This window comes from Labrus bergylta, chromosome 17, assembly GCF_963930695.1.
Source record: "Labrus bergylta chromosome 17, fLabBer1.1, whole genome shotgun sequence".
In the NCBI taxonomy this organism is placed as follows: Eukaryota; Metazoa; Chordata; class Actinopteri; order Labriformes; family Labridae; genus Labrus; species Labrus bergylta.
This window is the reverse complement of record NC_089211.1, coordinates 11,241,135-11,269,106: the sequence shown is the minus strand read 5'-3', so window position 1 is coordinate 11,269,106 and position 27,972 is coordinate 11,241,135. Positions and strand designations below refer to the sequence as shown.

At 39.6% G+C, this 27,972-nt stretch overlaps 1 protein-coding gene across 3 annotated transcripts; it reads left to right on the top strand.

Annotated features, from left to right (window-relative positions):
- The first annotated feature begins 84 nt into the window (after positions 1-84).
- On the top strand, positions 85-23,842 carry hook3 (hook microtubule-tethering protein 3). Of its 3 annotated transcripts, none has more exons than XM_065965585.1 (25): positions 85-275; positions 6,782-6,867; positions 6,974-7,046; positions 7,383-7,433; positions 7,646-7,778; positions 7,928-7,995; positions 8,228-8,290; positions 8,503-8,586; positions 9,587-9,649; positions 11,179-11,342; positions 11,449-11,589; positions 12,039-12,126; positions 12,334-12,447; positions 12,602-12,712; positions 13,095-13,179; positions 13,315-13,384; positions 15,130-15,270; positions 15,603-15,690; positions 17,473-17,507; positions 17,621-17,703; positions 17,883-17,983; positions 18,074-18,178; positions 18,312-18,383; positions 19,123-19,259; positions 19,432-23,842. In XM_065965585.1, the coding sequence occupies exons 1-25, from the start codon at positions 219-221 to the stop codon at positions 19,442-19,444; spliced, it is 2,226 nt and encodes a 741-aa protein (XP_065821657.1). In that variant the 5' UTR covers positions 85-218; the 3' UTR covers positions 19,445-23,842. The 3 variants fall into 3 exon arrangements, with proteins under 3 accessions (XP_065821657.1, XP_065821656.1, XP_029135262.1); XM_065965584.1 differs by having other exon boundaries at positions 86-275; positions 20,842-23,842; XM_029279429.2 differs by lacking the exon at positions 9,587-9,649 and having other exon boundaries at positions 88-275; positions 20,842-23,842.
- Positions 23,843-27,972: the final 4,130 nt, after the last annotated feature.

Sequence of the window (27,972 nt, the reverse complement as noted above, 5' to 3'; positions counted from 1 at the left end):
AATTGTGGGAGTTTTCTTGAATGTGGACTAGTAGACTCCGCCCACCCAGCCCTCCTCAGGCAGAGACGCCAGTCTGGCAAAGCAGCGAACCCGACTATTGGCCAACACAGAGACCGTGAGACACCCAGAGAGAGAGCGAGAGACCTCGGGAGTACATGAAGCCGACTGACAACCTCAGGCTCCGCTCACCACATAAAGTCGGTCTACGTTAGGTAACAATGAGCACCTCAGAGTCACTGGATCGAATGGAACTCTGTGAAAGCCTCCTGACATGGGTAGGTGACCAAAAAAAATATGAAGTTTTCGGGGCTTCTTTTCACAGATAGACTGTTGTCCGGCAGCCGGCTGATGCTAGCTAACATAAAGGCTAACGCTAGCCTAGGGAGCTAGCTCGGGTAACGGTAGCAGACTGGAGGGGGGAAAATGACATGGGCTCACGTTGGTTACGTATGCAGGCCAGCTGTTTGCTACTTTAGCTGCTGATGTGTTGCTTACTAGCCGCCATAAACCCGTGTAGCCATTCAAGACTAATATGTTGTTGCCAGTTCTTTGCCATCGAATATAAAGCTAACTCAACTTTCCTGATGTCTGTCGCGTAATAAAGGGATCAAACAGCAGAGACCATTGGCCTTGTTATGGTTCAATGGTTTATAAGCGGAGAGAGGATATAAGGTTACAGCTCAGTGTCTGGTCTGAGACTAAATTCCTCTCATTGTTTCCCAATGTGTCATTATGTCCTGTTTTCTGTTGCCTTCCAATCTTTGAGAAATGACCCATGCATGTCTAGTTAAAGCCTCAAAGCAGATGTTAAAGCAGTGAAATAATGCACCATACTGTAGCATCACATGCTGAAGGTTGGTGTATGTTTACAATGTTGAAAAGGGGTCTTGAGCTGAGATGATACACAGTGTAACCAAGAAGCTGAGAGCTGTTTTTGTTGTGGTGTGATGCACTTGCTTGATGTTTGGGGGGGGGAAAGGCTGAATGGATTTAGATATCTCAGCAGACATTTGCAGTTCATGACATATCTTAAACGTGTAATGACTTGGGAATGGATTGGCACGGGTAGCAATTGATGGAAACTCCTTGTTTTCACAATAAGCTACTGGCACATATGTCATAGTGTAAAGTCAAAACAAAGCTTGTGATGTTGGTTGTGGTAGAGCTTAGTGCAAGCAAGCTTCCGTGCTTCTCCGTGGTCATGTGCTTCCTTACATGTCATGTAAAGCAAAGACATGTGCACATTTCCTTTTGTGAAAGTAATTTAGCCCATTAAAGCTTGTTTAAAAAAAAATATATAAACAATGTAGGGGTTTGGGATTCATAACTGAATGCAGCTTTAATCACAAAGGCTTTCATTGAGATTGGAAAAAGTAAGGGCAACGAAAAGTCAGAAATGTCACCGTCGGAATACCTTTTTATAAATGAAATGAATGTACAGCTACACTACACTGCATGTCGTATCTGTCTGTGCATCAACTTTGCACCCTCCTTTTGTTGTCATGGTTTGGCTTATCTGTAGCCTTTTCGTCATGTTCCCTGTAACGACGTCGCTTCAAACATTCCTCACATGCTTGTCATCTGCGGAGTCACAGCACAGATTGTGACTGCTTGTTACTGAGACATGTGAGACTTAACGTCTTACAAAGTAGCAGTGAATATGTGTTAAGTGGTGCTTCTGCGATAGGTCAATGTAACAGGAAGAAGTGTTAGGATTTTAGGCACACTCACAAATAAGTAGTTGGTTGTTTGTTTGTTGTTCAATATTGACTGATAAACACGTTCAAACATATCTTGTAATTTAACAGTTCTAAGTGATGATGCATGAAATAGACATTATTACGGGATGAAATCAAGCAAGCATACCTGTAAAATAGGAAGTATCTGTGGTGCCAGAATGAAAAATGTTATCAGATGTCGGTCAAATGCCATTTATCTTTGTTGTGAGTCTATCTGCATGCAGCTACTGCTTTTATCTTGCAGTTCTTTCCTGTTGTGTAAGCCAGTTTGTCTAATAAGATAATGAGATACAAGTGATACAATTCTATCGCATGACAGTACGCTTACGGGACAGTAGCTATTGTTGGCCCCATTAACATCTCTGTGCATACAATAGTAATCTGCTATTCTATAAAATTGTTGGTTTCAGCTGCAATTATACCTTTACCTTTAAATCTCCCCATGTGTAATGATTATTGTCTACAACAGCTTAATGTAAGGCTGATGAAGAGCAACACAAAGATTTGAAGTCTACACTGGAACTTCAAGAATAACATCTACAGGCACCTATGCGCTAACTGGAATGAAACAACAATATGCATTGATTGCATTGTGTCTTGGTTATTTTTGCGGCATGTATTTTTGCAGCTGACGACATTTTGTTTGGCACCACATGCACACTCACTCTTACTCTAAAAGATGTAGGGTTGTTGACGTTGTGTTCCATCTGCTATGCTATTCTTTCAGGGAAACATTGCAAAACAAAGATAGCTATTATGCAAGATGCATAATCTGGAGGTAAACATCTAGAAAACCTTTTGTTATCAATTTTGTTTTTAGTTTATTTGAGTGCTTTTGCTGCTAATCACGTTGTCCTAGACTCCTAGTCATGTGTTGCTTTAGTCATGTGACACACACTCTATCCACAGTTTGACTTCAACCCTTCCCAAATGCTTCCACAAACTCCTAGGTGGGGCTTTTTTTTTTTTTTGACCTCAGTCTGCCCTGTCCAAGAAGTTTATGTCCACACTTTCTTGGTGTGCTTGAGTCTGTATTTTCATGAGTTTTGTTGTTGGTTGCTACGGTATAGTTTTTATTTCTAGATGTCAAGGTTTTTTTTTAAAATGACCACACTCTTCACATAGGTTAGAAATTGCGAGTGTCAGTGAAAATCCACATTTTTGTGTAACATTTTCTATCTCAAGCTACAATTGTTCAGAGTTTTCTCAACCAATGTCAGTTCAATGCAGATGTGGATCCCATTTTAAGACTGTCTCTCTCTCTTTAACTTCTTGAAGAGAAACTACACTGGACTCTGTCATCTGTACTGTTAGCAGATAGCTGCTCTATTACCTTTACTCAAAGAAAACTGATTGCATCCTGGCAAGGCTGTTGGAAATTAGCAAATCTTTTTTTTTTTTAAGTACAATTAACACATTCTTCTGTTGTGTTTGATAGTTCTTTGTTTTCAAATGAATGGCTTATCAAACATCACAATGCAGCTCACACAAAGATTTGGCACTTGCAGGGCCTAAAATGGTATGCAGATTAATTTCACAGGATGTTCTGTGGTGGAGGAAGGAACAGCTGAAAAGTAGGCAAAAAAGCCACAAAAAAACGATAGCAATGCTGAGCTGTCAATGTAATAATCAATCAATCATCATCATTTGTATAGCGCCAATTCATAACAAGTGTTATCTTGAGAGGCTTTACAAAAGAGCAGGTAAAAGACCCTCATTGTTAAGAAAAATGGGATAGGGGGAGATGGGATAAGATGTGGGAAGGATATAATCAAGAACTTGTGCAAATACTTCAAAAATGTAAACCCAAAACTCAACATCACAGAGTTCCAGGGACAATAAAACAGTTTATATAGCTGCTGCATTTGTTTATGCAGCATTGAAATGACACTTGTAGATTGCCCCCATTGTTTTACTCGTTACAGCTGATGGACCTTTAGCGCAGGTCAGAAACAACAGCTCAGAGGCTCAGAGCACAATGACTAAACTTTGCACCGTTTCCAAATTAAGACTTTATTTTTAGTCTGAGTGCGTTGATCAGCTTGCTTATTGCCAATAAAAAAAGTCTGCTGGTGAAATCTATACAATTTGAGTAAATGTTCATCCCCCAAATATTCTTATAATCTGTTCTAGCAGATTTAATCAACACAATACCGGTAAGTGACTATATATGCATGATGTGCACTTGTCTCAAATGATACGTACACATAATACAGTCAAAGCAGTGAAATTGTATGCACTTACTTGGAGCTGAAAAAGTTGGGCTTTATTCACTGGTGCCGGGCAGTTGCTCATTGTTCTCCGCAGCATAAAGAGACTCGCCTGTTTTACTCCGCTGGGCTTTTTGAAGAGGCATCACATGGGCACACACTCTTTTTAAAGGCTTTGTAACACAGTGGCATGTATACTGCATGCAGTCGAGCATGTGGAGGTTTTGGAGCAATGGAAACATGTTGCTGTGTGGGGACAGTACTATAGAGTGGAATAATAGCTACAGAGGCCCGCAAAAAGAGGCCAAGTGGAGACAATGCAACTGATGGGGTTGTTCCAGGAGCTAACACTGCTGTGAGAGTTAAGGTGGCTGATTATAAACAACATTAGATCCCAACCTTAGATCCAGTGCTGGAGGTACTTTAGGAGAGATATTTATTTTTTATTTCCAAGGCCTTGACACACCAAGCAGGCGGCAAATAACTAGTGGGGACGAATGCTGCCAACTAGGACTAACGGCTAACGATCTTCTTTGTGGGTCAGGGCCTTTAGGCTTTTTACTCTTTAGATAGCAGTGCACTGGTTGTCATGCTGTCCTGTTTGGGAACATGTGTTCATCAGGGCCTCTATGGGTTGTTTTTGTATTTGTGCGAGTGCCACCATATTTTCTGTCCTCCCACCATTTTCCTGCTACAGGAAATGATGTAGACCAAATGTTGCTTTTAGAGCAACAGCTGTGTTTGCCACCGTTTCTACCATGACACAAAACATACACTTAATTTAAGCACCGTGCAACTCCAGGACTACACTATCCTGTTTGCTTCATTCCATCCATGTGCAATTCTGTCTTTGAGTGTTGTTTTCAATGTAATAACATTTTTATAACTGTATTTTTTCAACATGACAAGACCTTTTTATTTAATGTTATATATTTGACACCAACTCATTAAACACTACTTTGTATGAAACCACATAGCCATCTCTCTTGCCAGTGTTGTGTCCTAAGGGTTTTGTAACACAGGAAGTCAGCATAAAAGTGGTTGCACGAGATGACAGCATTGCAGGAAAGAGTCAAATCTTGATTGTGTTGAATATAAATGTAGCTGAAAATTCAGCTTATCTGGTAGAAATAAAGGGAATGCTGTGTTGGTAATTGATGTGGGGAAAAGTCTCTCCCTGGTAGTTGGTGTTATGTAATCAGGGGTATTGTTTAGGTTTCTACATGTGCTGGCTCCGGGCCAGTGTTTGGCTTCAGCTGCATGATGTACACACAGAGAGACTTATCTCATGTGGGGTTGACTACCTGAATAGACTGGAGGTTATCTAGTATGAAGACTTTTTGAGATCAGAAGTAGGAGAGTAATGTTTTTGAGAAGTCAGGCTGTCATCAGTGTTGTAAAGTACAGTGGAAGGTCATGCTAGAATTGGAAGCAAACTGTATTTGATTGTTTCACCTTTTTTTTTTGTTTAGACAAACTCCAGGAAAGAGGATCATTTGCTTTGTGATTCCAAAGTAAATCAGCGTCCTTTTAGAAACACTTTAAACATTGAAGTTATATTATTTCATCAAGTGATGATGTGTGGATGTTATTTTGAGTGTGATGTATCCCTCATGTCACGTGGAGTGGAGTGTGTCCTTCACTGTGTGCAGTGTCCGATGTCTTCTTGTTTACTGAAAGTACCTAAGTGATAGTGCAGACCTATCACTGAGTTTCTGTGGCTACATACTACTTCAAGTCCTAAACCTGCAGAGTTTGATCCAAAGAATTAGAAGATAAGATCATTCTTGATCCCCAGAGGGGAAATTCAGAACATGGCTAAACTGAACAAATATTCAATTATTCTTATTATGACCACTCGTTAGTTGTAAAAAGAATCGTCATCATGTATGTTTTGAGACAAGCTGCCATACAACCGGTAAAGCAGTCGTTTGAAGGCTGTATTATTGCTAACACTTGAAGCTGCTGTTATAATAGATCATTATTTCAACTTTAAGAACTTTGAATGGGATTTTTGTTAGTAGCACTACAAAGCTGCAAATATTAGTGAATAAATTAAACGCTCAGCTGGAGTTTCCCTCTCTCAGCTCATTTAATTTCAACACAGTTACCTCATGTTGATCCAGGCTTTACCCTTCATTAGGGACTTAAAAGTGTCCCTAATTGTTTTGCCATCGCAGGAAACTTGGCCAATCGTTTCTTACTCTTCCCTCTCTGCAGCTCAGAGCTTGGCAGCTGACTGTTTTGCCACGTAATGAAAAGTGAGACCAGCAGAAGGTTGTACAGGAAGAATTTCAACCTCATCACTTTCTTCCTGTCAGAAATCCAACATTCCTTCTCTCAACTTCTTCCCCGCTTTCCTTTTGCACGTGGACTGTTGGCGTGCAGACTCAAAGATATTCACATCTGTCTGTGCAACATCAGACTTGCAGCCGGGAGGGAAAGCAGTACAGAATAATAAGAAGGACAGAAAAAAGACTTTTCAAGTGAGGAATAATCTGAAAGAAAGGAAAGAGGTGACGCAAGAGTCGAGAGAAACTGCAGTGATGACTTGCGAAGCTGTGAAAATTTGTGCTGGAGTGGGAAGTGTGAGCTTCATTAAAGAGCAGGACGATATTTATAGATCAATTCAACCAAAGCAAATTTAATTTTTCCTGCTTCACATTCATTAAGTGTTTAACTGATCATCACTTAAGCTGAATATAAAATTCTACATTTAGACCTTGATAAAGAGGGTGTCGTGGTTTGTCTATTACAGTGTTTAATGTCATTTTGATTCAGTTAGACAGTGTGTACACAGCCCAGTCAACACTTGTTTGTTTTGTTGTTTAGATCCAGACCTTTGGAGTGGAGGCTCCATGCAAGACAGTGGAAGACCTGACGAGTGGTATCGTCATGGCCCAAGCTCTGCAGAAAATGTAAGTTCTGCTCTTCAGATTTATACTACTAAGTTTTTCATCAGCAAGCGTCTTTTTTTTTCAAACTATCTAAATCCCTGCTCTCTTGTGTGTCTGAACTTTTTAGAGACATAGTTTATTTTAGTGATGCTTGGATAAGTAGAATCAAGCCAGAGGTCGGGGACAACTGGAGGTTAAAGGTTAGTATCTGCTTCTTCTTTTTTTTTTTTTTTTTTACATTTGCATTTCCCTTTTACATCTTTTATGAAACCAGATCCGAGAAACTGTTACTAAATTTAGCCATTTTTTGTTCATAATGACATGGTCGATCCCACTCTTGTTATGTCACATTTTAAAGTATGGATTTACCTCGGCTCCATTGGAAACGAGGGTTCTCTCTCAATGTGTTTTCCGAGGATTTTGATAAATAAATGATGACTAATCGCTGTCATTATCTTGTGAGAGTCATCTGGAGGTCTAACCTCTGGTTCAGTGTTGCTTGTGTAATTCTTTCTCATTGTCTTTTCTTGTTTCAGGTCAGCAATCTGAAGAAAATCTTAAAAGGAATGCTAGACTATAATCAGGAGGTAAGAAAAATCTACTGTTCCCACAAGACTTGATCACTACCCAGAACTCCGATTACATAAGGAGAAGGATTTCTGCTACAGAGAAAATGTGACTGCCTACTCCACCCTTAATCTGTTTAACTCAACACATGACACCACCATGATGATGTCGTTTTCATATAATGAAATGTGTCCATTATTTTAAGTTTAGACACCTTGTTGTTTGTGTCTAGATCCTGGGCCAGCACATCAACGACTTCACACTACCAGATGTGAACCTTATCGGAGAACACTCCGACCACGCAGAACTCGGGAGGATGCTACAACTTCTGCTGGGCTGTGCAGTCAACTGTGAACAGAAACAAGGTGCTCATAGCATCATCACTTTGTCAATTTGTACGTGTGTGTGCAATGTGCAATTTGGTGTTTTTAAACAATGTGCTGTGTGTTTGCACATTGCATTAGAAACTGACTCAGAAGCTTGGATTGACCCTTTACTTGTCTGTGCTCTCTAGAATACATCCAGACCATAATGATGATGGAGGAGTCAGTGCAGCATGTTGTCATGACAGCCATCCAAGAGGTGAACTATCATGTGTTTCAGGCCTTTAATAATGAATTGTAGATGATGATTGATCAGTAATGACATGTCATTGATCAGATACTTCAGATTTAAATATATATATATATATATATATATATATATATATATAAATTGGAGTTTGAAGTGCACAGATGCATGATTGACAAAGTTCTGCTTCATATTGTCGCTTCTTACATTTAACCTCTCTGAACATTATTCTGTGTTTCTGTAGCTGATGAGTAAAGAGACTCCAGTGGCGGGAGGGAATGACTCGTATGTGGATCTAGACCGACAGGTATGGAGACTTCATACTAAATCTTCACTGTGGAGCCTTCAAATCATTTCTGTTTTCAGTCGATACCACCAATAAGGTGTCAACACTACCTTTTGATCAGACCTGTTTGTATAATCAGTAAGCTAACGGTAGGCATGAGTGACTCTTGAGTTGAGCTTGAGAAAATTAGAAAAATTCAGAAGGGTTTTTATCTGTTCTCACTCTGTTCTCAGCTCAAGAAGACGGCAGAGGAGCTGAACGATGCTTTGTCCACCAAGGAAGAGATCGCTCAGAGGTGTCGGGAGCTGGACATGCAGGTTTGTTTGATGCAGTTGTGAAGCCATACAAGTGTTCAGTGATGTATCCAATCGTTCATAAAGTTCAATAAAGCATAGAACAATAGCATACTGTAAATACATACCCGAGAACTCCCTCTTCTTCCCTTTAAAGTTTCTTTTAAGCATTTCACTTGAAGTTTGTTACTCTTTTTTTTTTTTACTATCAAACTGATTGTTTCTTGCTTAATATTTCTATAGCTGTTTATTAAGTACACTTTAAAGGCAGCTCCTTTTTTTCTATACAAGGTTCTTTATTATGTTATAGTTTAAGTATATCTTAATGTAAATGGTGAAAGAAACATTCTTAGGCCCCGTGTCCCCCTAGCATTTTTATATTTTTTTTTTAGTTCCAGAGCCTTTAAAAAAAAAATTGTATTCAACGAGGAGAGAGCGTTCCCAGCAGCAGGCGGCCGCCCAGAGAAAAAGCGCCCAGCGTCTTTTCATTAATTTTGTGCAGCCGCTCAAGTTGAAAATCGTTAAACTATTCAGAAAGGCGCTGTTGATGTCACCAGATACAAGATATTCCCCCGTAGTTTTGCCGCCTACCAATCGTGTCATGTACTCACATCCTCTTTGATCCGTGTCCGATCGAGAAATAAATGATCTCAAATAAAAAATATACAGTAATAGTAACAGAGCAGTGTAAGTCATACAGCGGCCATTGTCAACAGACTGTAGTCATAGAGACGTGTAGCGCTTCTCTTCTCAGCGCACAAACGCTTCATACAAGAGCTCCCGAGCGCACACCCAGCGCTTCTCTGCCCCGGAAAAAATTCTAGGTGGACACGGGGCCGTAACATTCAGATAACGATCATCTCGTAACAGCTGATCATAATTAACCTGTAAGTTACCATACATTGTGCTAATGACAGTGTTTTTGCAGAAAAATGGAGCTGTAGTTTAAAGGGTTACGTGCTCTCTCCTGTTTGGTGTCCTCCTATCTCCTCACTTTTTCAATACTGTGTGCCTTGCTTTAAAGGCCCTCCATGTCCAAGAGGAGCGTGATAGGCTGAGGTTAGAGTATAATGAGCTAGAAGAGAGGGTAAATCCAAACTTTCTTTTTCTTCCTGTCTCTTTTTTTTTATATCAATGGCGTGTGGTGTGTCTAATAGTCCTGGATTTTCTTTTCAGTCTGCTTGCACCAGCATCCCCTTTGGAATCCAGATCCCCCCTTTTCCTAATTATGTGTGCATGTGTGTGTGTGTGTACACAGTTGTGCACAAGTGTTTGTGCACATGTGTACACGTGGTCCTCTTGGGGGTCACACCAGTCACAGCTGCAGTTTCTTTGTGGGTGTGTCAGTTGTCACCCCTTCACTAAATACCCTCTGCCCTTTTTACCTTGGTGTGTTTCATGCTCTACCACAGCAACACTACACAGTAAAGGGAGAACTCTTTTGGACCCAGGGAGGAATCATTTCATGGCACAGCTGTTGAATATCTGTCAAATATTCACACATAATGTATATTTTGGATTATTCATATATGATGTTTTTTTCAATGGGGGGTGGGGTCAAAATGCTAACATCTGTAACAGAATTACACACAATGTTACTTCATACGAATAGGGATTAGGTATGTCTTTATGAAACTACTTTGAAACATCTTTCTTTCTTTTTAAACTCTTCTCAAATAGACTTACCACAGTGAGAGAATATCACGCTGCTGCAAGTTCTCTCTGAACACTTCCACATTCCCGTGTTCCAGCCGTTTCAACGGGACACATTTTACACAATGAAGTGCTAAAAGGTTTTATGAAGCAGAAAAAGCTGATGCCATTGTATAAGGTCATAAAATACGCAAACTATAATGCAAATATAACATGTCCTCAGGTAATGCAATTTTAGTTTAATTGGAAAAAACAACTAGAGTTTGTAAAAGATGATGTGATTACATCCTTTACACGTCAGGTAGTGAGACATTTTCGAGGGGAAAAAACAGCTTAATCATTGGAGCACAATTTATATTCTCTTTACAAAATATCAAAGTCATTTCTTAAATTTTAACAGTGCACCACACTTTTTTTTTTTTTTTTTTTTTTTTTTACAAGTATCGTTCCTTTTAAAAACAGCTTCTGCTTTGCTCTGTGTGAGATTGAATCATCCATCAATCCCACTGAGAAGGTGACATCAAACCAGCCCTCTTTGCCATGTTGGAGTGTGTTTTAGTTTTGCCTTGTTGAGGTGTGTGTTTGGTGTGTGCTTGCTTTATTGCCAGAATGGATGCAGTGATTGAAAATAACTGAATGCATTGAGAAGTTGTACATGTACTTTAAAAAAAAAGCTTGACATATACAAAAAGAAGTGTCATTTACTTTCTAACTTGTGTCCTTTCTCTTCCTCTCTTTTTTCTCCATCTTAACATCCTTTCCTCTCTTCCTACTCTACACCTCTCATCCTATTCTCCATGCAATTCCTTTTTGTTGCCCCTTCTTCACCTTTTTTAAAATTCCCTCTGTTCTTCCTTCTCATCTGATTCTACTTGTCTTGCTACTGGACCATTTCTTTCTTCTCCTTTTTTTCTTTTTGTGTTTCCACTCTGCCTTCGTATTTTGCTGTCCTCTGCCCCGCAGGTCGCAGCCCTTCAAGAGGAGAAAAGCAGTTTGCTCGCAGAAAACCAGGTCCTGATGGAGAGACTTAACCAGTCTGACTCTATAGAGGATATTAACAGCCCTGCTGGACGCAGACACCTCCAGCTGCAGACACAACTGGAGCAACTACAGGAGGAGACTTTCAGGTAGGAGGATGTTTTTTGCCACATCAAAAGAGAGAAAGAGAGAGGCTTGACTGATCTTGATGTCAGACATCTTCAGCTCTGAAATATGCCTTTTTTTTCTTTGTAGGTTGGAGGCAGCGAAAGATGACTACCGGATCCGTTGTGAAGAGCTTGAAAAAGAACTCTTGGATGTGAAATCACAAAATGAAGAGCTTACGTCCTTGGCTGATGAGGCCCAGTCTCTCAAGGATGAAATGGATGTCCTCAGGTAAGACAGGGAGGCAGATTCGGCTTTCAACACACTGAGATTTCATTTTCTTACTGATGATGTTTGTTGTGCCCTTAATAAAGTTTGTATTCAGAGGGCTTAGAAAAGCTTTGATGTTATACTCAAGATTTTGTAGATTTCAAAATAAGTGCTTTTTTATGATCGTTTGAAGCTACATCACACAGATCATTAAACAGTTATATTGCTTGTAGCTTTTAAAAACATGATTATTGCTCAATGATGAAAAGATAAAAATGATTAAAAATGTTTTGCACTAAAAGCCTGATTGGAGGGAAGTTGAGGTTAAGTGTTGAACCTCGATCCTGATCACACTTTTATTGTCTCAGGTGGGTTTCTACAATAAAACAAGCCTTTGTTATACCCCCAACTTCCTTTTCCTTTGTAAATGTTACCTCACAGAATGAAAGCGACCGTTGTTTTCCTCACAGGCATTCATCAGACCGAGTGTCAAAGCTGGAGGCAACAGTGGAACACTACAAGAAGAAACTGGAGGACATGGGCCTTCTCAGGAGACAGGTACTCAGTCACACTCAGAGAACACAGAGACAAAATGTATTCATGATCTGTATTTTCACATTTTCCCTGCAAAACATTGTAATGTTTTATAAGAACCTGCATTATATAGCCTCCATCATCTTTTTTAGTCATCAACTAATTAAGGCTTACAGGTGGTATTGTTGTACACAGTTAAAACTGAGCTCACATTTCTGTCTCTGTTTCCAGAACAAGCTGCTGGAAGAGAAGAACACAGTGTTCATGCAGACTAATGTTGGTTTGGAAGAAGAGTTACGAAAGGCGAATGCTACCAAGGGCCAGCTGGAGACATACAAGAGACAGGTAACAGGTCACATGGAGTTATTATCATTGGCATGGCCCCTGGCTGCACCATGTTCCTCAAGGCGTTACTCTGTCACATTACTAACATACACACACATCTATACTGTCAGTGATCACGTCTGCTGCTTCATTAACTGCTGCTTTCTCTGCACAGGTGGTTGAACTTCAGAACCGACTGTCAGAGGAGTCTAAAAAGGCAGACAAGATGGAGTTTGAGTACAAACGGGTCAAAGAGAAAGTGGACTCCTTACAAAAAGAAAAAGATGTAGGTCCAACTCTTTTTACTTCTAGAAGTACATCACAACAATGGTTTCATTTCACCCTTCACAACGATTAATATGCAGTTGACACGGACAATACCCATCAAACATATTCACAGTCCTATTTGTGTAAATGAAATCATATTATTTTAAACCAAAAGACTGTGTCTAGTTTGTAATTTAGCAGATTCATCAATAAACAACAAGAGAGATGCAAAACAAAGCTATAAACATCACATACTGGATCTTCAGAGAGTTATTTGATTGACTGTTGCATTTTATATGCACTTTGAAGCTCCTTCAGACTGTACTCCTTTTCTCTCTCTCTCTGTCAGTCCGTTTCTTCTTCTCTTTAACGTCTTCTCTCCTTGTTCTCTCCCTCTGTAGCGTATGAGGACGGAGAGAGACTCTCTGAAGGAGACTATTGAGGAGCTGCATTGTGTGCAAGCCCAGGAGGGACAGCTTACATCAGGTAAAAGTCGTACCCGTCAAGGGTTGCTAAGTATGTGGACTGAGCTGGGCCTTTTTTAAAAGTAGAGTTTGGTCTACTTAAAGCCTCTAACAAATGTTTTCCTCCTGTTCTAACACTGATTTTGGTTTGTTTCAGGTTTGTTCCCGTTGGCGAGTAACGACGGCTCTGATTCTTTGGCTGCTGAGATCACCACTCCAGAGATTAGGTAGGACTTTCCAACACTTGATTTGTTTCCCTTAGGATTTAAATGCACATTGTTAGTGAGGTAAATAATGTTAATATTGTGTTTTACACAGGGAGACAGATCACAAAGTATTTAATGTAACAAGTTTAATAAGCATGATGTGAGTTTGTGTGTGGAAGAAAAAAGTCATCAATATTTTCTAAAACAGTATTTTATTTTAAAAGACGATTGGCCTCTAAGTTTGTAGCTTACATGCCACAAACACACCAGTCATGAAAGGACTCACAATCTAAGAGTGTGTCAGTCGGTTTGTTCCCCTGCAGGTGTCTCTCACCTTGTCCTCATGTGTTTGTGTGTGCAGTGTATCTGTCATGCTGTTGTTCAGTTTGTAGCCAGTCAGATGCTGTTTGTAGCATGTCCCTCTTCTGCTCACTGCAGTGGTAAGGTAGACGAGTTTGGCGTGTCTGAAGTGAGTTATGTAACTGTGTGTGTGAGTTACATCAGCCTTACTGCTGCTCTCCATGAGGGCTGGGTTTTCTGCTGGCAGCACACTGTGCCTGGTTATCAAGTGAACCAAGATTTGACCTTGTAATCCTAATCCACTGAAATCTACTAATAGGACAAAATATGAATCGAGTTCACCCAGTGCAGGAAGGCTGTTTATCCCACCCAAGGGGTAGTGTAAGGAAACATTGTTGTGTGCTGAAGTGATGTCATTTCCTTTGAGCTCGTGAGATGATGCAATAGTGATGTTTCATGTGTAAAGAGAAGAAACTGTATGTGACGTATAAAAGTATGAACTGTCAGCCTTAAACACTGAGTTTGCAAGATTTACCCTTTTATAGCAGCATCTGGGATTGATTTGTCAGGTCTTTCTCCTGACTATGAAACAGGAAGTCGAGCCTTGGCTGGAAACGTCTTCCCCCCCCCCCCCCCCCCCCCCCCCATTCTGCTAAAAGAGCAGCAGAATCAAGCCTCTACCAGAATACATCTAGTCGTATTGTTTGTAATTATAACTATATAAGACGTTTTTTTTTTTTTTCACAAGTCATCCGCTGCGTTTCCTTCGCCTGCCCTTTCCTGGTTAGCAGCTGAGAGTTCATCTGGCAACATTTAGCCAGTTCCTCCATCAGCAACCGCACCCTTAAAAAAAAAACCATGACGTGTTTAAAAAATGGTATCAAGTGAAATATCCAAGCTTATCTTTGACAGTACGCTGTCATCAGTTTGAAAGTATCTCAAACAAAATAAAGAATTTAAAAGCCCTCCTACACATTCCTTTTTTTTCCTCCAAGATTTATTTTGGCTGTTAGTGCCTTTATTGTAACGATCAGAGAGTGGATAGAGTCAGAAATCAGGGAGGAGGGGGGGGGGGGGGGGTGGACTACCGGAGCCCCCTCCTACTCATTCCTACTCTCAAGTATAACAAAGCTTTCTTTCCACCTGCCATTTTGGTCATACAATGCACAGTTCTCTGTGTTTATTGAATTCTTTATTTTGATTTGATGATAGTGAGAATGTCAATAAATAGACTGAAAGTTGATGCAATATCTGATCTGCTGGAATTTAACTGAATGAGTGCAGAGAAGAGCAACAATACACAGAGAATCAACATGCAATAACATATGTTCACAGTGTGTGGGTCTCTTTTAGCCAGAACATCAAATCAGAGAGATTTCAAATGTTAGGAAAGACATTAGTTAGGGTTATCCTAAAAAAAAACAAAAAAAAAAAAACACTTGCCATCGTCCAATGTGTCGTTCCAGGGAGCATTTGATTCGTCTTCAACATGAGAACAAGATGCTGAAGCTGGCCCAGGAGGGATCAGACAATGAGAAGATTGCACTGCTGCAGAGTCTATTGGAGGACGCTAACAGGAGGAAAAATGAACTGGAGACGGAGAACAGGTCAGTGAAGAGCACAGAGAGGTGCAGCATTGGCAGCCAAAGCACATACATTTGCAAAGTAAAAAAAAAAAAAAAAAAAAAACACTCTCACACTTGTGCTTGAGCCTTTCTTGAAATGCTCGGATTCCTGCAGTTTTCAGAGCCACATTTTCAGTGTGAGCTGCTTCCCTGTGTTTGAACATGGATCAATCTCCCATTTTCTTCCCCCACAAAGCATTTCTTTGTCCAACTGGAATTTCAGTCAGTGACCTTCTAGTTAGAAGCCAGCCACCCTGATGCTTTATCTACTGCTGTATAGCTCGCTGTTTGCTCAATGCTGCTTTTTTATCTAGGTTAATAAATCAGCGCCTGATGGAGGAGCAGAGTCAGGTAGAGGAGCTACAGAAGAGTCTCCAAGAAGAAGGTTCTAAAGCAGACGATGTAAGTGACAAAATATTGTTTCTGTGTGTACAATTAAAGATCATGCTATTACCACTCACATACATAGAAATGTAATGCATATCTGCTTGATCTCGTCTTCCTTTTTATTTGTATCTGTTTAATTAATAGGGAAAAATAACCATTTTTCCAACTAACTCCTCCCACAAAGAACAATTTCTAGTCCATTATGTTTTTCTGTATATGTGTGTTTGTATAGTTTTTATGCTGTAGTTTAAGATAGCCTTAAAGGCATTAGTTAAGAAATGACAAATAAGACCACTCACTTCTTTTTTTTAGGATTTCAGTTCACGTACTGCAGACTTGTGTAGATTTTGCATCCCAGCTGCAACATTAAGAGTCTTAAACATCTTTCTTTTCACTCAGTATCTCAGTATTTTTTACATGCACTTAATTTATGAACACAAGAAAACAACAAGCACATATTGAGCAAACTGACTTTCGTAACACATTATTATGGAGAGCTTCTAAGAAAACCGTGTTTAATGATCAGAACATGTTTAGACATTGAGTAGTGGAACTTCTGTGTAAACATTGTTAAAAAGAAAAACCCTGACAGAAAACACTCAGGGTGTAAGACCATCCACGTGGCCTGTTTGTGATTCTAGATCAAATGAGTAAAGTTGTCATGATTTTCTTTTTAAATTACGCTTCAACTGTCAGACTATAGTAAGTACTTATTTTACAATTCCCTTTTGTAGATTGTCTCTCTTTCTCGGGCGTTTGTTTAGTTTCTTATGACCACCAACAAATGTGTAACATCTCAGAATGAAGTCACTTCGCACACACTGGTAGATTTCTGCCTCTTCAAATGAATCTTTTTCTGGCCACTGTTACTTTGCTAAATGTTGCTTAGTGCTTATGATGGATTCATGTTGTCTCTTTGTAGATAATATAGTAATGAGTAAGGTCTTTTACCGGCTCTTTTGTAAAGTGTCTTGTGATAACACATATGAATTGGCGCTATACAAACAAAGACTGATTGATTGATTTATAGTTGAAATTATACATAGTGTATTGTTTACACTGTGTAAAGCATATTCTTTGACAGAGTTCAATAATAAATGATTGAACTCAGACTACTCCGTAAGTCTTTGAATCTGAACCTTGTACAGAGCATTTCACTGCTGTTGTGCATTTATAACACTGAGATGCTACACATGTGTAAGGGTACTTTACCTCCCTCTTAGCTAGGATCCTTTAGTTCTTCTTTGCCTGTTAGACATAGAGAGGCATCTTCAATCAACCCTTAGTTAGATTGATTTCTCCCGTAGAATCACAACTTCCCTCTGTCTTGACGATGTAAGATGTCTTGAAGAAGCATTCTGCTGCAGAGCACCCACATGAAAAGTGAAAGTGCAGAGTGAAACCGAATCAAACAAATAAACTATTTAATGTAGTGTGAAATCATAATGATATCCTCTTCCCAAACTGTGTTTGTTCTTCACTGCCCTCTGTTGGAGGAAAAGGGGAATGTGCAGGACCCCTTGTATAGTGTGGCCCATTTCATTTTTAACTTTTGACAGATCCAATTTAACAGGGCAGTTTAAGAATACACTTTTATTAATTTTTTGTGAAGTGTGAACATTAATGCTTAATTGCATTGTAGATAAGTATGGCCAGTGAAGTCGAGCTCTAGAAATGTTACAAAGGCTGCGACATTTGTCCAACAGTGTGTAAGGGCACATCTGATTTATGTTATGTGCACTTGTATAATGGTATAAAATGTTTTTAAATTGGCTCTTTATCTATTTTTATTTCCAGTCTTCCATCCTGAAGAAGAAATATGAGGAGCACATGTAAGTTAGCACCTTCAAAATAATATAAAATGTGATCTGAAATGATTGAAACTGTCTTCTCCATGCAGTCCTGCAGCAGTTTTTTGATCCCTTCTCTTTGTTCACTTCATCAGGGAGAAACTACGAGAGCTGAACAACGAGTTACTGAAAAAGAACTCCTTCATCGATGAGATGGAGCCTAAATATACCGCCAGCTGTGAGTTTGGACCCTGCTGAGTCAGCATGCGTGAAGACTTATTTAGATCCTGTTCTTTTACATTATCCTTTTTTTTTTGTCTGTCCTGATTTTTTTGTTTTCTGATTTCAAATGACTTCAGACTTTACTGTCTCAAAAGCACAAAAACAATGTAAAAGGTTTGTTTTGTTCCCCGTCAGCCCAACGCGTGGAGGAGCTGGAAGATGCATTAAAGAAGAAAGATGATGACATGAAGCAGATGGAGGAGAGATATAAGAAATACCTGGAAAAAGCCAAAAGTGTGAGTATTTCTTTTAACGACTAATAAACTACCTGCAACACAGTGATGCTTTCTGTAGATATGTGAAATGATCGCATGTGTCCTCTTCAGGTCATTCGAACCCTAGACCCCAAACAGAACCAGGGTTCAGGTCCAGAAGTTCAGGCCCTGAAGAACCAGCTCCAGGAGAAGGAGAGGATGCTACACTCTTTGGAGGTAAAGGACTAGATCACTGCAGAAGACAGCCTGCTACTTTGTGTGAAATAAGAATGGCAGTCTTTGCACAACAGTTTAATCTATCTTCAAAAACAGTCCATTGCTCATTTGGCTTTATGTTTCCTCTTAACAGAAAGAGATGGACAAGACAAAGGGCCAGAGAGATTACGAGGAGAAACTGATCGTGTCAGCCTGGTACAATATGGTAAGAAGGATTTAGAAATCGTCAGAATTCAATTCAGAATGAGCTGATTAAAGATGTTGTTTAGACTCATGGATACATTGAGAATATATTTGTCTGTTTTCTAATGAAAACTATCACATGGCAAAGTTCCCAAATAATTGACCCACACAGTTAATACCAGTTAAATGGACTTGATCTTGTGCTTTTTTAATCTTCTGACTACTTAAAGCGCTTTTACACCGCAAGTGTGCCATTCACACACTGATGGCAGTTGCCAGCACTAAAGTATTAAGTCATGAAAAAGTACTGAAAACACTGACATTCAAGGACCAGTTAACATTATAGGACAAGTTTGTCCAGTTCTTTTCAGTCCATCCCTGATTGATTGAACATTACACTTTTTTATATGTTACACAGTCTATTTCACATGTTTCCATGTGTTAAGTTTGATACTTTTTAATAACGTTTGTTTACTTTAAAAAAAATATTGCACAAGACTACATGCTAAATTATTTAATTTCAGCATTAACCACCAGAGGGCAGCACACATATATGATTTAAACAATATTACATCTGCTACTCTGCTTATTTTTTTGTCCACACTTATCTTGTGTGTCAGCTTTTATTTTCTTACATAGTGCACTGAGAGTGTCTGTGGTTTCTCCTTTGACATTTAGTCCTCATGTATTTGCTCTCTCATTCTAATGACATTGTCCATCATTGTCATTAATAAGTCATCTCCTTCTTTATCTGTTTCCAGGGTATGTCTTTTCAGAAGAAGGCGGCTGAAGACAGACTTGCCAACACCGGTTCTGGTCAGTCCTTCTTGGCCCGGCAGAGACAAGCCACCAGCACACGCCGCTCCTATCCAGGCCACGTCCAGCCAGCTACCGCCAGGTAGATGGAAGCAGGGCAGAAAATAAAGTGACAAGCTACCTTACAGATCCCCTGAACTTACATGCAGTAGATGTGCCTTTTTTGAGGCGCACTATTTCCATTTCATTCCTAACAGACGTTTCTTGTTTCCCTGCATTCTGCCTATTGATTTTCTGTTTTTCTTCTTGATCAGATCCATGAGGTAGAGATGCCAGACAAGGCTGCCCATATCTGTCACCACTTTTTTCCCCTTGACTAAGATTTTTTTTTTTTTACCCTCACTCCTTGGATATCAGGCTCCTCCCCCTTTTGCACAACCCAGCCTATTTAACAGGGTTTGACTTGTCACTCCAAACACCCTCTCTTTTTCCCCTCAACCACTGGCCATCCTCAGTCTGTATTCTGTGGCAACCTTTTTTTTTCCCCAGACAGGTCGTGTTGAATCTAAGGCAGAGAAGAATCACATCTTCCTCACAAGTGTCTGCCATTTTTTGTTAAAAGAATCGCTCTGCCTGTCCATGCAGTATTTATGCACATCTCTACCTGTGACGACATTTGAGGTTCACCTTGTTTTCGACTGTTTTAACTATAAAGATGTAGCTTTAAGCAGGTGACATCAGTTTTTATTTACGTGTCCATGTTTGAACTGTTTGTTCAACAGGGACAAAATGTTCTTTTGCCATTTCATGATGTTTTCATCTTTAAAGTTTGATCAAAATCGCAAAACAAATAGAGGGAGGCAAAAGAAGATGTAAAGTCATTACATATTCTTGTTCCATTTGCTTGCTAATTTGTCTCCATAGTAAAACATGATTTAGGGAAAACAACAGGTCACACTGAGCGACAGAGGTATTTTTCCCAGAGAAAAAGTCAAAGTAACTTCTTCAGCCAAGCTTCAGGTGGTGCAATTTAGTTGTTAGCTGATTCATATCCGAAAGAGCCCCTGTTGAGCAAAGTGAGAATGGCATCCATTCACAGGTTTTTACATTTTACCAGCATTACCAGGTTGTCTCAGACAACACCCTATGTGCCATACACTTCAATTTAAATAAAGGTACCAAGATATTTAGTCGATAATATCCTACCAACACTGCAAACGTCCCTTCTCACATGACAGAGAGAAAAGTCTAGAAAGTTGCAGAGGCTTAAATATTCTGACTGTTGGGTTGAAAGGTATTTCGTGTTGATTGCCACTAATGCCTACAGGGCGTTTATTCGTTGTAGCTCATTGCAGCAGACTTACTTTTTATATCATTTTAGTATCAGTATCTATCAAAGTAAGAAGGCTTTACCTGTTGTTACGACAAGAAGAGCCCATTATTGTCCACGTCTCTTTAGATTGGAAGTTTAAAAAGGTATGCTTGTTGCAGCTGTTCTGCCGTTTCTTCTGCTCGTTTTCCTTCTTCCATTCTGTTAACTTTGTCGTTGTTTTAGAGGCACAGTGTGAATGATCTCTGACTAACGTGATGCTCTTTTAAAAACGCTCCTTTAACCCTGGTCATTTTGTTTGCCTGTGTTTGTACACGGCGGAAACTTTAGACTTTTTTTTTTAGGCCACACCGTCTGACCATTATCTCTCTCTCTCTCTCTCCTCCCTCAACAGCAATGTCACTGCATGACTGGCACACCACTGACCTGGCCTGTCTTTGACCCACGCTGGTCTAGGCAGAGGCTCATGATGCATGAACTACCTGCCTGCCTACTGTTTGCATGACTTTGCATTGTCTTGAACCTGCAAATAACCAGCACACCAGCAGGAGCAATGAGCACTAACAACACTCTGCAGTGTCATGCGTTGTAACCTTCAGACAAAGCCTGAGGAGGCACGGGGTGTGGGAAAAGAAAACCCTCATTCCCTTTTAAATTAAACTCCCTTTCACCTTTCCAGCTCCACACTCCTCCTCATTGTCTCCTGCTCTTTCTTATCCTTTCTCCTGCTCTTCTCTCCACGCCATCGCTCCCTCCCCCCTCGCTCCTCATAGACATACCTGCTTGTGCTTTCTGACAGCGTTAAGTCTGTTACGATTCAAAGGTTTGTTACAACCATCTAAGACAGCAGCAGTCTGTCAGTCCGGCAGTTGGGAAAATGGGATACCTCATTGATATATTTTCACATATCTGTTTTTATTGACATGGTTTGAGGAGGGTTGGCATTTGTGAGTGAAATGTTTGAGAGGTGTAAACCTGCAATTCAGTCTGCATATCAAAAAAAAAAAAAAAAAAAAAAAAAGTCGGCCCCATTTTTAAGCTTGTAGGTTTTTATCTTCACGGTTCTGCTCGGCCTCTCCTCAACATGTTACAAGATGGCATGTTAGAAGTGGATTTACCTCAAGTGTTAACAAGTTCAACAACGTTTAGTCTAAAGGAAGAGCTGATGGGGCATTACTGAGATGCCCTGCTGGCTTATGGACAGTCTGCAGTACAAGCATAGGATGTGCAAAAAAAAAAAAACAACAGTGTTTTTAAATGAATAAAATGTGTTACAAATACGCTTTTATACAGGGTAGAACCTCCCATTAAGCCCACTCTCATGCTGTCTTTAGAATGGATTTAATGTCAGGTAAGTTGGCTAAACTGTAGTCTTTTTTTTTTTTTTTTTTTTTTAAGTCTTACTAGTGGCTTTAATCAACCAAAAGCCAGAAAATTATAATCATAACACTCGCTTTTAAAGTCATAGCTGGGAGAAGGGGAAAAAAAAAGAAATGAAGGAAACTGTACATTAGCTTGTGTAAGCAAATGTTCAGTAGATTGTTTGGAAAGAAAGAGACACAAATCACAATCTCATTAGAGCCTGATTTTTAATTAATGTAAAGAAACAACAAATCTTGTTGTTCAAAGTTAGCATCATTTTTAAGTGAGTTATTTAAAGATATAAAGACATTCTCTACTTGTAGTGCCTTTGTTTGGAAGGAAAATCACAAGAATGAATGACACGCCTCTTGTTATAAAGCAGCTTTATTGTGTTCTTTATAAAGAGGAAGAAAAACAGTTTATGGTGATCTTTAAACCACATGACAGAAATCTTCATTCAGAGTGTAATGTGTGGATAGAGTGGGCTTCATGGGGGCTTTTCTCCTCTCTTTTTTTTTTTTTTTTTAAACCCATTTTACTCATAATTGTTATATCGTGTAACCTTATTATAATTCATGCCGTGCATTTTTATCTGAATGGCTTATTTATTCTGTTGCCGCGTGTACAGCAGTGTTGTTACATTTTTTGTTGATGATACTAGTATTATTATAACATCACTTGTACTGTTACAATGGATGTGTAGTTACCTGAATACATCACAATACTGTTAAATACTTTGTCTTATGCAACAGAGCGAGAGAGAGAGAGAGAAGAGGTTCATCTCCACCTAAGATAAAGACACAAACTTTGTGTTTTTTTTAGTTTTTTTTAACAGTGTCCGCTCAGATGAGGTAACATTTACCTCAGAGCTCTTCACCAAGTCTCCTAGAAAGTGATCATGCCAATTAACGTGTCATGTTTGACATTTTAAGATTTACTCATTTAAGGAAAAAAAAAAAGCAAATCTAACACTTTCAATTGATTTGTGATAGCTGGGACCCTTCTAATGATCAAATGTTACCATTGTTTTAGTGACAGAAGTAAAGACTGGGGCCATGCTGGAAAGAAAGTTGTTGGGTATGCAAGTGTTACATTAGAAAAAAAAAATTGGATTTCACATGTGAGCATCTAAAATGTTCCATAAGTGAGACGTGAAACCAGTGGTTTAAAATTGTGCAATATAATGCAATGTAAATTCAGCTGCGGATTTGGAGGTGACACAGGTCCACCTGTCATTTGCGATCAGCAATTTGAACTGTATAGTACACAAATCTCTTCAACCGTCCATCCCCATTAGTCATTGGTTTGGTAGGAAATGTGTATGTAATGGAACACATCCACATTTTGGTTGAGCTGTTGAAATCTATATCAGGGATGTTGTTGAAACATTGTTTTTCTTATTTAATAAGTATCCCCCTCCCCCAAGTCAGCCCCTGCAATATGTTGCCAATAAGACGTGGAGAAGATGACATGAGCATTACAGTTTGCTGTATAGTATTCTGTTAGCTCCAGCCCCAAATCTTTCCAGATTCATTTTCATATTTGAGAACAAAATACTTGACGAGTATTTGTCACAGTTTGGGTGTTTTACTAACATACCTTGGCTTGAAAGTAACACCCAGTGTTCCTGTTACTTGGCTGCTAATTGCTTGGTGGGCCAGTTAAAGTGTATTAAAAAGAGATCAATCAAACAACAAGCTGTCGACAGGTCAGAATCCATCACTACATGTGCAGTGTTGTCTGTTTAACTTTATTTTTTACTCATAGGCAAACTTTTCTCTACATATTTGAAGTAGCAAAATAACCTTCCATTTGCCAAGTTTTATATCGCTTGTATACAAACACATTATGTACATACTTTATGTGACAGTGGTAGAGGAGGTGTGTGGCCATTAAGAATGAGACAATAAAACTTGTGTCTAGTTAGATGGATTTCATATAACGTCTGTCCAATGAGAACCTAATGATGAAAATGTGCTTCCTACACTGTAAAACTTGGAAATGACATTGTAAATAAAGCTTGTATAAAAGAGGATGCCTTTATTCATTTTTTTTAATCCAGCATGATGAGCAGTATAAACATGTGTCTAATTGGCTGACACCACACCCATCATGAGATAGTTATTTTATAAAGGAGGATGTGTATTTAAATAAATATATGACCTTGTTATGTGGGTAAATGCATTATTTAAATCTTTTTAACTTTAATGTGCAAGAATACACATTTTGTTGTCCAAACTATGTATCAAATTAGAATATGAATTGGTGCTAAAAGAGGTTTCTTGCAGTGAAAAACTTGCTAGCTCACATTCTGATTTTTTTATTACCAAAATTTGAGCAAACAATTCAGTCCTTACACAGAAGGACAAAATTGCTGTAATGTTCAAACAACTGGTTGGCTGGCCGAAAAAAAGAAGAGGGAAGCCAGACGTAGTTTCTGGCTTACCTCTTCACAGAAGCAACAATAAAACACAAAACCCTAAATGAATACTTCCATCCAAACTGAACAACTGGCCTAATCAGATATAAAAAACCCAAAGCCCCTAGAATGTAATCAATGTATACCTTTTTTTTTTCAAATGATATACCCTACACACACACACTCATAATACAACACCTGGTAAGCCTTGGAGTCATTGGCACCTCTTATCCAGCAGGGGGGAGTGTTCAACCCCAAACCCAAACAATGTACTGAATGCTGAAAGAGAAGCGAAGATGACACTCATTGTGCACTTATCCGTCTTGGATAGTCTTTAGAAAACTACAGTTTTGGGGCGCTGGTAGCCTAGTGATTGGTGCCCATGCCCCATTTAAGGAGGCCGCTGTCCTCCGGGCAGGCGGCTCAGGTTCGAATCCAACGTGCGGCTCCTTTCCTGCATGTCATCTCGACTCTCTCTCTCCCTGATTTCCGACCCTATCCACTGTCCTTTCTCTACATTAAGGGCTTAAATAGCCCAAAAATACATCTTAAAAAAACAGTCACATGAATGCCTCAGACATACCCCCCCTGCCTTTTTTTTTTTTAACATATCTGATGCCAATCAAGTGTCCCTGAGAAGTAAGAAATCAGGTGCTCTGCCCCATCAGAGCCTTCTATTATAAGGAGAGCGTCCACACCTATGTTGCTTGCATCAAGGATGGGTGTATATAACAGAGGCAACTCAAAGTCAAACTCAACTTGGATATTTGCAGGTCAGTCAGAGGAAAGTATGGTTGAACTGGGATAAGATTTGCAATCAAGAAAAGATGCCATACATCCCGCTCAGGCAAATGGACAGGATGGTTATGATGCTGATTAGAACTCTCAACAGCAGCTGTCGATGTTGTGCGTTTGCCTCTGGTCACTTCCTGTCAGCACCTGAGTGTCCAATTGGATTTAAAGCTGTTCATTGGCACTTACTGACACTGTTTCCTCCTCTCTCGATCCTTGCTTGTGTTGTACTTACTCTCTGTGATGTACGTCACTTTGGATAAAAGCGTCTGCTAAAGGAACTGTAGAATTGTAGAACATTATGAATTCCTACATCACACATTGGCAGTAACTTTACGTGTGGTCTAGTTCAAGTCTGCTCCATTAAGTCAACAGGATTAAGACTTCAAAGACATAGAGTAGACAAATTAGGTCAGAGAAAGTCGATGAGTAAATAACATAACACGACAGGCAGACAGTGAGTCATAAACTTGTGAACATAGACAACCAGAAGCACTGACACGATTCTACTAGTGTGGTCCAGACAAAGTTCACAAACTGCTGCTGCTATTTGGAACAGTTTCAGTGTTAATATCCTTTAAAAACATCTGTAAGCAACGTCAACAATATTTTATTATATTGCGCAAAATCAGACAAAAAGATTTATCCTAGAACAATTATGGAAACAAACTGGTTCCATCTTTTATGTAGCATTTAAGTAGCTTAACATTTATCCACCATGAGAAAGCAATTGGTAACAGTGGCAAGAAAAAGGTCCTTTTTAACTGGCAGAAACCTCAAGCGGAACCACACTCATTAGTGAACAGCCATCTGCCTCAACCGGATAAGTACTAATCAGCTCAGCGTTAAAGTTCAAGCACTAAGACTGTTGCATATCAATCATCCATTCATCACTCTCTACACCTTCTTGTCTCTGTCTACCTGCTTCTCTGATAAACTCAATCAGCCATTGCAACTTTATATCTGTTATCCTCTCTGCTATTTGTCAGTTTTTTTTATTTCAGTTCCACCATTGAAACCACCAGCTGATTCCACTCAAATCCATCTTACCTTTGTGCTGGTTCAGTTCTACAGATGTCCACCCCTCATCACATCCTTCACCCTTCTTTCACCACCACCATCAGTGCCTAGACTCCATTGGAGGTTCCCTATACGGTCTATTGGCCTCACTACTCTTTTCAAATACATGAAGACATAAGGAGGAGGCCTCATCCCCACAGACATTGCACATTCTTCTAACTCTGTAAAACAATGAAGTGTTCACCCCTAATGAAGTCCCTTCTGATTGGTTGACTCTACACATGTAACCATTGAGAAGTAATGTTCAGCTTAAGAATCTTTGAGAATTTCACATCTCGGTTTCTTACATTTAAAACGGTCTCTGTGGCCAGAATACGGTTAAACATGAGAAAATATGACACAATTCTTGGGGACTTGGGGACAAAGATTTTACCGCACTATTGTTGCCCCAACCAGAAAACCCTGTGAGGATGAGAACATTGTTTTTAATGTCCAAAGAAAATGTTGTCATTGATCCCAGATGTCCCCCCCCCTTATTTTTTTGGTTTCTTAGTATTGAAGTAATTACAGGATCAGGCAGAAAAATCAAAGCTAACGCGAGCTGTCATTTCCCTAATGAAAGAGCCCGTTATTATTCCTTCATAACTTAGAGTTTGGCCGACAATATGGGCTTTATGACACTTTCAATTTCCATTTCAAATCGACTGGTGGGGGGCAATGGCAGCAGCCTGATAACACAAGGCTCTCATTGATGCACACACACACACACACACACACACACACACACACACACACAGATCAGGTGGTGTTTCAATGCTTTGGATACCTGACCTGAGATTTTAACACGCACACCAAACACATTCAGCCAACACACAGGAAACCTCTCGTGATAATTTTTGGCTTCACTTCAATGAGACCCAGGTGAGAAGTGCACGGGGGGAAACAAAAACCTCGTGCTCAGCTTGTGTTGACACAGTCAGAGAGTGAATAAAGAAGAAGCGAGTGGCTCCTTGGATTGTTTTGACCCCCGTATAAGCACCGAGAACTGAGGGGAGCAGTCTGACTGACAGCCGCACTGTACAAGAAGCTGTGGTTTATAACAGGCAGAACATGAAGAACTGGCCAAAGCAGGGATGTGATTTTTTTTTGGAGACATAAATCATTTTCATTTCACATTAATATTTATTTATGCCTGACAGTTCTTGGCTTACTCTCATGCTTGTTATGCTGTAAAAAAAAATCATCTTATTTAAGGGATAGGTTACAGAGGTCGCTAGAAGAACAAATCGGATTTCTATCTCACATAAAAACTGACATTTGTAGGCAGATTCTGAGGAGGGCTGCTTCAGTGAATTACTTTTGATTTAACACAGTCAAAGACTTTAGAATGAAGTTCAACAACTTCTGGCTCCATGATTTAGCTTCATTGCTAACTTAAGGTCACTTTTAAATCTACCAGTCACTATAAGCAAAGACAATAATAATTTTAAAAAGGCTCATTCTGGTTGAATGTTACGGTTGTTAAGGTGCATGAAGGAACTGATGGACATCTACAAATTCATTTCAATTCATCATAGTTGGTGGACACACATCATTTTACATTAAATGGTAAATGGACTTGAGCTTGTATAGTGTGTTTCTAGTCTTCTGACTACAAAAAACACTTTTACACTGCAAGTCACACCTACCCATTCACACGCTGATGGCTGAGGTTTCTATGTCGTGAGACCATCAGAAGTAACTAATCCCATTTATACGCATCCATACGCCGCAGAGGAAGCTGCGGGAGCAATCTGGGCTGAAATGTCTTGCCCAAGGACACCTCCGACATGCTGCTGTAGGAGCTGGGGTTCGAACCCTCGACCTTCCGGTTGAGAGACAACAGCTGTACCAACTGAGCCACAGCTGTGTAATATGTTTGTAAAATGCAAT